The sequence below is a fragment of the Lampris incognitus genome, chromosome 6 (assembly GCF_029633865.1).
Source record: "Lampris incognitus isolate fLamInc1 chromosome 6, fLamInc1.hap2, whole genome shotgun sequence".
Taxonomy (NCBI): domain Eukaryota; kingdom Metazoa; phylum Chordata; class Actinopteri; order Lampriformes; family Lampridae; genus Lampris; species Lampris incognitus.
The window spans coordinates 9,184,580-9,196,531 of record NC_079216.1 but is presented as its reverse complement, the minus strand read 5'-3'; the positions used below and the strand labels follow the sequence as shown (position 1 = coordinate 9,196,531).

The window sequence follows — 11,952 nt, the reverse complement described above, 5'->3', positions numbered from 1 at the left end:
AGTGTGGGTAGGTGTGTTCTTGTAGGTTCTGGATGTGTGGTTTTGTCTTTGTGTTGCAGTGCTGTGGGCCGGGGGAAACCATGTTTGGCTTCATTTCATGTACGAAAGTGCATGAGATGAAATGACAAATAGAGTGTTTCTGATTTCTGTTCCTCGTTTAGATTGGCTGATTATCGTTACTGGCGGATTTCTAGGCTCGCACCGTTACTATACATTATCCCGTTTCATTTGCATGCTAGCTGCGGTGTTCTTTGCAATGTGCCTCTGTTTTGAACCTGCTCGTCACTACATATAATACCATAGGGGTTAAGTTTATCTTCTCTGTTCCTATCTTGACAGCACTCCATGCTAGCAATAATTTGCTGACGGCCCGTTACTGATAATGTCATCATACACACAGTCGATGCGTATCCGGGTTGGTCTGGGCGACTCTGGTTTATGTGCCTGAGGGATTATTGCTTACACTGGTGGCGTTTACAGCGGCAGTATCTGAGGTGAGCCGTACAGCTCTATGAAGGAAGGTAAAGCAGAGGAGGACCTGTTTTGGAGCACATTAATCTGACCTATTGCATTTTGTTTTCTTCTTCCTCTTTGCAGACCTTGTAAAAAAGACAAACTAAATCGTTAATGTTTATCCCACGATAGTAGGAGAGAAATAAGTCCTTGAAATTGGGGGGAAACGGTTTTCCGTCTCATTTCTGACTCTTGATACCTAGCTCAGCTTAGACTGAGATGGAAAAGGAACTGGTAAGAGTTATTAACACACAACCGGAGGGCGACGCCGCTGTTTTTTTTTTTACACCCCAGTATCCCGGTGACCTAAAGGCCGGGTCACATGTCTGCAGGGGTCCCCCGTGTTCCAGGTTGTAAAACTGAGCTCTTTAAGTGCTGTGAACGGTGAATGTTATTTTGGCCATGGCTTCCTCAAGACACTGTCTTCTCGTGGCTACTCAAGTGTCAGTCAAGCCAGCATTTTCCATTGGCGAGGTCCAGGAGGGCCCCTGGTTATGTGAGGCTTCTCGGCTTCGAAGCGCTGGAGGTTATTTCGTGCTAGAAACGCATGATCGAAGTTAGGCTGCAGGAAAAAAAGGGGGGGGGGGAAACCTCACTTCATCTGCAAATACATAAATATTGCACACGTTTAAAACGTTCTTTGTTCAAGTCCGTGGCTAAGGAACAACAAAAAACATCCCAGCTCTGAGCAGAAGAGGATTATCGAGCATGCATCGAGACAACAGAAGATGACTTTGTTACTCCACTTCTTAAAACTGTAGTTATCCAAGAGCCAGTCTAATCTAGTGCAACGTCTTCTTCTTCTTCAGATGCTTAGTTAAAGAGGCACAGCCCACCGGCGGGGTGGACTGAGTGAATGAGAGAGGGACAGCAGCAGCAACTGTCACCTCCTGAGCCAACTATGGGGAGGGCTTTGGAGTTTAAAACGGAGAGAATATGATAGCCATCTCTATCCATTAGGACAGCTCCAGCAAAGGGAGATCCGCCTGCGCTTCGGGGTTGAGCTTTCAGACGGGGCCTTGCCTTAGACAACAGCCCGATTATAAACCAACACCACGACCACGACGACGCCGGAAAGCCCACACAGCCAGCTGCTGGCAAGTCGTCGGGGTTTAACGGGAATGAGAGGGTTTTGCGGGCCTGACTCGAAATCCCGACGGAGACCATTTACGCGCAGCCAAAAGGGCGCACGGAGAGCGCAAAGGGGGGGGGGGAGACCGGGGGTGGCTGAATGGTTGAATGAGGGGTTTTTTTCCCCCCACCTCTCGGGTCTTTGAAAGATGACTGTGGTGTCTCCGGAGAACAAGGATGCTGCAGATTTGGAGAGAGCGGACCAGGAATGCAGCGAGCGGGTGGTCATCAACATCTCCGGGCTGCGCTTCGAGACGCAGCTGAAGACTCTGTCCCGCTTCCCGAGCACGCTGCTGGGAGACCCGCGCAAACGCATGCGCTTTTTCGACCCGCTGCGCAACGAGTACTTCTTCGACAGGAACAGGCCCAGCTTCGACGCCATCCTCTACTACTACCAGTCCGGGGGCAGGCTGCGGAGACCCGTCAGCGTGCCGGTGGACATTTTCCTGGAGGAGATCAAGTTCTACGAGCTCGAGGACGAGGTCGTGGAGGTCTACAAGGACGACGAGGGTCTGCTGAGGGAAGAGGAGCGTCCGCTGCCGCACAACGAGTTTCAGCGGCAGATCTGGCTCCTGTTCGAGTACCCCGAAAGTTCCGGGCCGGCTCGGATCATCGCCATCGTGTCGGTGGTGGTGATTCTGATATCCATCATCATCTTCTGTCTGGAGACGTTGCCCGAGTTCAGGGAGGTCCAAGCCGCGGACCTCCCCGATCAAGTCAACGGAAGCGCGGCCGGAAAGAGGCCCAACCCGTTCACAGACCCGTTTTTCATGGTGGAGACGCTTTGCATCGTGTGGTTCTCCTTCGAGTTCCTGATGAGGTTCCTCTCGTGCCCCAGCAAACCGGCTTTCTTCAAAAACATCATGAATTTGATAGACGTGGTGGCCATCGCGCCGTATTTCATCACCCTGGGCCTTGACCTGGCAGACCACCAGGGCAGCAGTCAGCAGGCTGGGTCCCTGGCCATCCTGAGAGTCATCCGTCTGGTCCGGGTCTTCAGGATTTTCAAACTCTCCAGACACTCCAAGGGTCTGCAGATCCTCGGACAGACACTGCATGCAAGCCTGAGGGAACTGGGGCTGTTGATATTCTTCCTGCTCATTGGAGTGGTTTTATTCTCCAGCTCCGTCTATTTCGCAGAAGCAGAAGACCCCGACTCTGGATTCACGAGTATACCTGATGCGTTTTGGTGGGCTGTGGTCACCATGACCACCGTTGGCTATGGGGACATGTACCCGTCCAGCATCGGCGGTAAATTCGTCGGGTCCCTGTGCGCCATCGCCGGGGTTCTCACCATAGCATTGCCCGTCCCCGTGATTGTGTCCAACTTCAATTATTTTTACCACAGAGAGAACGAGGACGACGACAGCGTCCAGTTCGTGCATGTGACTTGTGGACAACAGCAGCCAACCTTTGGCGAGTTCAATTCAACCGACAGCAAACAGTCGCTCTCCAAGTCCGAGTATCTGGACGATAGTAATGACGAGACTGAAACCATGAGATTTTGTAATTTAAATCCGTCTGAATCATACACGGGGAAACTGACAGATGTTTAAAAAAAAACAAACAAATAAATAATATCGGCATTATCGGTGAGTGGGCTTCCATAGAAAATGATCTGATTGAAAAAACTTTTACTGCAGCGTTGCCTCCCTGTTGATTTCCCTGACCGCACTGCAGCGCGTCATTACGCACGGATCGTATCGATACCCCCTGCCTGTCAAAACGGCTGAAACTCACGCGCTCGGCACGCCAGAATACCTGAGCCTCGAGCCCCACCCAGTGGTTGATTAATAGCTCTGCAGACCCACACATAGAGGCAAACAAATGCCACGTAGTGCTAACAGTATGCAGGTTTTCCCCATCCGAACAGTCACTACACCTGGTGACTTCACAGTTGTCAGCCAAAAAGGACATCCAGATCAGCGAAATCACCTGAAAGATCAACTGCATATAGGCACTGTTCTGCACAGCACACGGTTGCCTATATCAGAAGAACAGCGAGGCTGGCATGTAGAGCCATGGATATACAGGTTTTCATTCCGACCCAACACAACGCCATCTGCTTTCCCCCATCCGTCCTCCTCTGACTGGCTGAAGGTGTGTGAACCAATGAAATCAGCTGGTCTAGTGTTGGGCCGGAGAGAACACCGGCATACACGTGGCTCTCCGTGGCACTTAATCCAGTCTCGCTGTATTACAAAGATATGCTATGGATTTATCAGTGGGTGTGTTAGATTAACACGTTCATCCATCAAAGCTCCACTTCATCGAAGAGCACAACAATAAGTGCCTCAACCGGGTTTTCAGAACGGGTGCAGACAATTAAAGCCAACACGAGTCAAAGCCACTAATGATGTTAACAAGAACACAACCTAAACGGTAGCGGCGACAAGCTGCTACTGCCACGAATGAATGAGAGTCCTTCAACTTTAACATGAAATTTTAATGACAAGAGATTTCACACAGAGGCTCTGGTTTACGGCCCTACTGGGCCCCCTGACCCCCCACTGGGCCCAGTAGACCCGTTCCATAACCCATCCACGCTTGGTATAGTTGCAGTGTTACAGTTATGCTAATGTTGGCTAACGTAGTTGCCATGTTTGTTTGTTTTTATTTGCACTGCTAATTGACAAGTAGCCGGTTCTGATCCCCGCCCCTGTGGCTTGTGGCGCCAGACCCCAGAGCCGCACCACGTTGCCCTCCCCGTGTTGAAATCAGGGGGGAACGGGTCTGTAGTGGACAAATAACTGACGGATATTCCCTCGCCCAGGAGAGGCGAACGCACATTCAATATGGCAACTGGATATAAAGCCTGCAGAGATGTCAGCACATGGGCTCAGACTCCCGGAGAAGTTTGTGCGTGAGATGGAGCCAGACGCCGGGCGAGGAGTTCACGGAAAGCATCAGGGGAAGCAATGGCATTCTTTAGAGTGGGCCTTATAGATGACCATGCTCTCCTTCTATATAAGCAGCCTCCTGTACATGTTGCGCTTGTGTAAATATGGAGTTGACCTTTTCCTAGGAGGCTCCCAAAGGACTTCTACATGAACTGCATCCTGGACACCGAGGCCATTCTGCCCCCTGTAGCACAGTACGTCTGCTCACCGCGGAGGCCGCATGACGTGACTCAACTGTGATCTTACCAATGTGATGACAAGATATTTATTTATTTTTTAAATTTAGATATCCATGTAGAATGTGAGTCTACATTCTTTTTCTAAATAAATGTCAAAGACGTAAATAGTTCACCCAAGGCGTCCCCTCTTTCGTCGGGTCAGACCTCCAGCTAATCACTTCCATCCGCTTCATCTCTTAATGAACCCACTTTTTTTGGGGGGGGGGGGGCAGCAGTATGTCTTGCCACATATTCCATTAACTTAATAAAATGTCATAGGGGGAAACTGTAGGCGTGCTCGGTGGGTTTTAGCAAAAGAAACCAAAACATGCAGCCGGGATGAAAACGCCATCTCGCTTCATTCCACGGTTCAAATCCGCTGGCATTCGATATGACGAGTCAATTAGGAGACAACGGCAACCACGTGTGCTGTCCGCGGTGCTGAAACCACTCCCCGATACGGGGGACGGGAAGGGGGGGCGAGAGATGCAAACAGAGAGAGAGAGAGAGAGAGACGTGTATGAGATCATATATACCTTTGCCTTTCTCATTTAACCGCTCGACAAGTGATCTCGTCACGCTCGTCATTTTGGCAGCGACGAGCGAATGTCAATTTCGGTTTTTTTTTTCCGGGAAATAAACGCGTAATCGATCGATCGATCGATCGATCAATCCCAGATATTCGGTCAGATATTGCGCCACCGTTGGCTCACACGCTCTTGTTTTGTGGTGTACCGAGAAGCGGAGTGGTGTAGTACAGCCGGTCTGCATTGCGTCGAATTCCCCCCCCTCCTCCTCCTCCTCCTCCTCCCCCCTCCCTCTCTCCCTCCCTCCCCTCCATCTCTCTCCCCATCTCTCCTCCATCTCCACACGTTCTCCCATGTGAAGTGCACAACACCGACATGCTTGACACTATGAGGAGAATCCCCGCGGTCCTCGACGCCGAGCGCTCCCCCGCTGTGTTGTGCGAGTCTCGCTCCCTTTCCGCGCGCGGCATCGAGCCGACGGGCGACGTGCGTGCAGCACGTTCCGTCCGTCATCTTGTCCTGCTGGTGACAGCGCGTCGTTTCTGCTGATGCAGTCATGTCTGCGAATGTGCAGGGCTCTCTTATCGCTCCTTTAATGTGTCTGCTGTGCTGAACCGCAGCAGCAGCAGCAGCAGCAGGAGGAGCAGGAGCAGGAGCAGGAGCAGGAGCAGCAGGAGCAGCAGCAGCCGTTCTCTCCTCCTGCGGTAGAAGCCGCTCACGCACAGGCTTCCTCTTACAGATGTTGCGGACTCATCTTACACCTCAACTTCTCCTCACCGTCAACTTTTGATTTTTTGATTTTTGATTTTTTTTTTTGGTGGCCCCCTCCGAGTTTATTCCAGCTCGCCTCCGGAGACATTATTTTCTGATATTCTGCACGGAGACATTTTTTTTTTACATTTTTTTTGGGGGGTGGGTGGTTGTGGTGGGGGGGGGGGTGCGACGTAAAGTGTTAAATTGCCACATGACAACCACCGGCGCCGTTCTGCTGGATGACTTTACGCGGAGATAAGTCGCATTCAAGACCCTTCAAGATTAAACCACGGTAAGCCTCGAAACTGTCCACTCACAGGAGATAACCTTTGTATTTTCGAGGGGCCATTGTTGAGCAATGTACTTGTGATAACCGTATGTATTGCTGCATTTCGTATACCTATAAGGCTGGCCTGCAGAGGATAGGCTATATCCGTGTGGATGCATAAGCAGCTATGATAGTATCACTATGAAACCTTATGCGTCACATCCCAACTTAAATGGTGCAGTATTATAGTCTATCGGTGTGTCTTGCAGGAGGTCGGGGGTGTTTGTTTCAATAGTTGCACAGGTTTTCCGGTGCCATGATAATTCAGTTTAGCTCACGGCGGGCTTATGATGGGAAGTGTGCCCAGAAATAAATAAATAAATAAATAAATGGAACAAATTGCTGAGCTAAGCAAATATCTCGACTGGTCGATCCATTCTTCTTCTTCTTCTTCTTCTTCTCCTTCTTCTTTTCTCCTCTCTCTCCCTCTCTCTCTTTCTGACTGGGTGACAGAGGCAGCAGCAGTACAGCAGATGCAGCGGAGAACAGCAATGGTCGAATCAGAGAGAACCGCAGTGGAGCCGCACTGAGGCAGAGCCAGCAGCCCCCCTATATCTGGGGACTTCAGCAAAATAGGGGGGGGTTGGGGGAGCTGAAGTGGAAATTTGATCCAAAAACAACAAAACAAACAAACTAACAAGAAAGGCTTTAATGCCGGCTCCATCAGACTGATCGGCATTCCCCTATTCCAACTCAGCTGGGAAAAAAACAGTGAATAAATAAATAAACAAATAGATAGTTAGACAGATAGATCAAAAAAAATGACGGTCGTAGCTGGAGATAACATGGATGAGACCTCGGCGGTGCCAGGGCACCCGCAGGACACCTACCCCCCAGACCACGATGACCACGAATGCTGCGAACGGGTGGTCATCAACATCGCCGGGCTCCGGTTCGAGACCCAGCTGAAGACACTCTCCCAGTTCCCAGAGACTTTGCTGGGCAACCCCAAAAAGAGGATGCGCTACTTTGACCCGTTGAGAAATGAGTATTTCTTCGACCGCAACCGCCCCAGCTTTGACGCCATCCTGTACTACTACCAGTCCGGCGGCCGGCTGAGACGACCTGTGAACGTTCCCTTGGATATGTTCTCTGAGGAGATTAAGTTTTACGAACTGGGGGTGGACGCGATGGAGAAGTTCCGGGAGGATGAGGGCTTCATTCGAGAGGAGGAGCGACCTTTGCCCGAGAGGGAGTTCCAACGGCAGATCTGGCTCCTCTTTGAGCACCCGGAGAGCTCTGGTCCAGCCAGAGGGATCGCCATTGTGTCTGTAATGGTGATTCTGATTTCCATAGTCATCTTCTGTTTAGAGACTCTACCAGAGCTGAAGGAGGACCCACATGGCCGGATGGAGACGGTAGGGAACACTACTTTTTATTACAAGCCAAATATCCTCACAGACCCCTTCTTCATCATCGAGACGCTGTGCATCATCTGGTTCTCCTTTGAGCTGATCGTGCGCTTTTTGGCATGCCCCAGCAAACCGGCCTTCTTCAAGAACATGATGAACACTATCGACATTGTGGCCATCATCCCTTATTTCATCACGCTGGGCACCGAGCTGGCTGAAGACCCAGACAAGGAGGGGGTCGGGGAGCAGGCCACGTCTCTGGCCATACTCAGGGTGATCCGTTTGGTCAGGGTGTTCAGGATTTTCAAGCTGTCCCGACACTCAAAAGGGCTGCAGATTCTGGGGCAGACCCTGAAAGCCAGCATGCGAGAGCTCGGACTTCTCATCTTCTTCCTCTTCATTGGAGTCATCCTCTTCTCCAGTGCTGTGTACTTCGCTGAGGCCGAGGAGAAGGACTCATATTTCGGCAGCATCCCTGACGCTTTCTGGTGGGCTGTGGTGTCAATGACTACAGTGGGATATGGAGACATGGTCCCAGTCACCATAGGAGGCAAGATTGTTGGTTCTCTGTGCGCCATAGCTGGAGTGTTGACCATTGCACTCCCCGTGCCGGTCATTGTGTCTAACTTCAACTACTTCTACCACAGGGAGACGGAGGGAGAGGAGCAGGCCCAGTTGCTCAATGTTAGTAACCCCAACATCCCATCGGAGACCAACTCAAGCCGTCGCAGCTCATCCACTGTCAGCAAGTCAGAGTACATGGAGATCGATGGAGACATAAACAACAGCATCGACAATTTTAGAGAGGCAAACCTCAGAACTGGCAATTGCACTATAGCCAACCAAAACTGTGTGAATAAAAGCAAGCTGCTTACAGATGTGTAGACTCCAGTATAGGGAAATTCAGGCTCTCTCTGAGACTGTCATATTATGTGGAGTAGACCATGCAGTTAGGAATGCTTCATTTACCTTCCCAAAGCGCTCTGTGGCATTAGGCCTACAACCATGCTCAGCTATTTAGAAAGGAAACAGAAAAAATAAAGCTGTTAGACTATATGACAGGTAGTTAGGGTAATTAAATCTTATGATCCTACAATATCATGAAAAAGAAAAAAATATCAATTATTATGCACACGCGCCCTGGAGGACGCAGAGCCTTCGACGTTGAATTGTCTCATAAGACGATGGCGTGATGATTAAAACGTTATGCATGGAGTACGGTTACATTTCATCAAGTTGCACAATGCATCATTAGAGTCTGCAGAGACTTGCAAGCATCTGCAGACCAGTGGATGGCGCCAAGGGGTTATAGGCGACACCCCTACAAAGGATCTACTATTCTCAGCAAAAAGCACCTTAAAGGAAAAAAAAAGACTGACCTCTCCCATTGGGATGTAAAGAGATGGTGATCTATTCGCTTCATGGACATCCGCAACGCTGCTATTTTCCAGCAGAGGCTGTAATTATGATATCACCAAGTGATTCAATGCCATGCCCTTTAGATGCAACACAGCACAAGGATAAAAAAGAAAAACAAAACAAAAAAACAAAAAAAACAAAAAAACAAAAACAAAAAAAAACACGAAAGCTTCAGTCGAGCATGTTTAAAGACTTTCCATTTTGATATTGGCATGCACGAGACATATCTCATACAATGGTAAAGATGTTCTTTTGGATACCTCCAAAATCATCACACCCCCACCCCTTCTCATTCATTTCTACACTGAGTGCACTGGATAGTTTTAATTTGAAATGCTAATCATTTAGAAGTATAGGAATTGAATGTTAAAAATCTTAAGGGAAAAGTACATAAATTGTGATCATAGCATGAAAAAGTAACCTGCATTATGGCCTACTCACGAAGATACGTTTGTATCCCGGTATATTTAATGCATGACATCAGTATACAGCTTGTTGCAATTCCGGCACTTCGCAGTGCTCTGCTGTCAGGGAAACTGAGGAGTTTAAATCCTGGATGTTTCTAAAAAGTGACAAAATAATATCCAAGACCCAAGTTGGGGGAGGGGGTGGGGGGTGGGATGCAAAGTTTCTAATTTATAAAGTAGTCAAAGAAGCTGAGGAAATAGTATCAAAAATGCATATAATCATAAATAAGCACCAATTACAGTACTACTTCAATAACGCAGTGCATGGACCTTCTTTGAACAAGAAAAGTTAACATAATATGTGTCATGCCTTCATTCCATCTCCAAATTTGAGTATATGTTGATTTTGAACCACCGGGGGGGAAAAAAAAGCCTAACGCCAAAATACTATCCATACCGCAAATAATTGTTTTGACATTAGTTGCTAGTGCCTTTACCCCTCTCACCAACAGGACCAGTGAAAGTGCCTCTGTGTACAATGGAAGTCATGAGAGTCCAGCAGATCAGGTATAGTTTCTGTTTTATACTGGGGTTTATGATGGTATGGAAGATGACAAGCCTGATGATCAAGGTCGACATAGCAAGAGAAGGGGGGAAAAATTATGGGAAAGGAACATTTTGATTCACGGCTGTCACGCACAACTTTTTTTTTCTCTCTGCTGGGCTTTTACTCGTGCCCTTAAGCAATGCAATGTATTGTGCTTTGCACGTTCACCACCAGTTCAAATTAGAAAGCCCATTCTCCCAAGTAAAAAAGAGAACATCCATTGTTTGAAACATGTTTTTGCTTCTATTTGGTTGTGATTTTTTTTTAACATTTATTCAGTGTTTCTACCTCAGTGAGGTCATTGCAAACTAGCTGCAGAGCTGCAAGCATCGGTGCAGGACTCCCTAAATTTTTTTCAAAAATTCAAAATGGAACCTAAACTGCAACCATGTAATAGAGCATGATAGTAGTCTGAAAACACGACCTTTACATGAGCACTTATAACATACAAAGAATGACCCCCCCCCAAGCTACGCACAATCAAAACATGCATTTGTAGAGCAAAAGCTTATAGAAATTGTCTGACTCTCATAACATGATGGGATAGATTGTTTTATGCGTTGTTTTCTTTGAAACAATGGCCTAAACATGTCACTGTTGTATCATAAGGAATATGCCTGAATGTGTTGTTCATTTTCATCTGTCGGGGAAAGGCTTCAGAGAAGTTTGATAGAGTTTATAAATCTGTCCTATTGCAATCTTTAAGCATTATGAAGCATGTCAAGTGCTGTCACTCTCTTTGCACAATTGGTTTGTTCAGTTGTTCAACTCATTCGGCTCATGAGGTGTCGTTCTTTGTGGCCCATACCTTCTGAAAAGTGTATTTATTGTCAGTGTGTTGGCGTAGACAGACCAACTGATGATAATTTAGTGAGATAAAGCATAATGACACTACTTGAAAATCCCCATCCATGTTACTTTATACTCGGTATCATGACTAGTTCGTCCAACTGATTGCAAGTCATTGGGTTGAAATGTACTGTATGCTCTTTTGTTCTTTTCTTGTCTGATTTAGAGCTCAGCCTGTAAGACCCTGTTAAAATTTCCTCCAAACTCAGCCCTTCTCCACTGTCTTGCTTGTTTTTCTTGGTACAGAGGACACCCGTTGTGGTGCTCATAGAGGACCTCCATTATTGTCCTGTTGCCATCACACATTGCCTGGTGACGCAAGCTCATGCAGTTTGTTGAGCTCCTTTTCTATGATTCTATGAATCAAGTTCCAGATTGTTTCGTTATCCCTAGCTAGATTTTGGGGAGTGTCGGTTTCGGTATGTGCTTTTGGTTTGGTACTGATTTTTTGGTTTGGTACTGATCTTTTTATTTGGTACTGATTTTTTTTTTTGGTACTGGTCTTTTTATTTGGTACTGATTTTTTGGTTTGGTACTGATTTTTTGGTTTGGTACTGATTTTTTGGTTTGGTACTGATCTTCGTACTGTATCGCTGAAGAGGACGAGTGTCTGCCTCAGGCTGCTGCAGAGAAGTTCTCTCTTAACAAGTCAGTCTTGTCCCGAGTCATAGGCTGTGTTCACGCCTCTAATCCATTTCTTTGGCCTAAACCAATTGGCGGGAAAGTTGCTTTTTGAATTTTGCGTTTGGTCTGCTTAAAGTTCTCACTGTTTTTTGTTTTTTTTAAATGCACCAAAGTCAGACGGACTAACCAGACACTCATTTCATTGGCCAGCTTTAGTGATCATCCTGCCCTGTACCGCTGGAATTCAAGAAATGAGCAAAATTGATGTTGGGGATTTTCCCAAGTATTAACGAAAGGAGTTAAGGGCAAACGTGGACAAATGAT

The 11,952-nt window shown here is 47.6% G+C and overlaps 2 protein-coding genes across 2 annotated transcripts; both read left to right on the top strand.

Moving 5' to 3' along the window:
• Window positions 1–1,793: 1,793 nt before the first annotated feature.
• kcna6a (potassium voltage-gated channel, shaker-related, subfamily, member 6 a) lies at window positions 1,794–3,200 on the top strand. Its single transcript, XM_056281760.1, has one exon. It carries the CDS (start codon window positions 1,794–1,796, stop codon window positions 3,198–3,200), a length of 1,407 nt encoding a protein of 468 aa, XP_056137735.1.
• Window positions 3,201–7,131: 3,931 nt separating this feature from the next.
• kcna1a (potassium voltage-gated channel, shaker-related subfamily, member 1a) lies at window positions 7,132–8,607 on the top strand. The gene has a single exon (XM_056281770.1). It carries the CDS (start codon window positions 7,132–7,134, stop codon window positions 8,605–8,607), a length of 1,476 nt encoding a protein of 491 aa, XP_056137745.1.
• The last annotated feature ends 3,345 nt before the right edge of the window (window positions 8,608–11,952 follow it).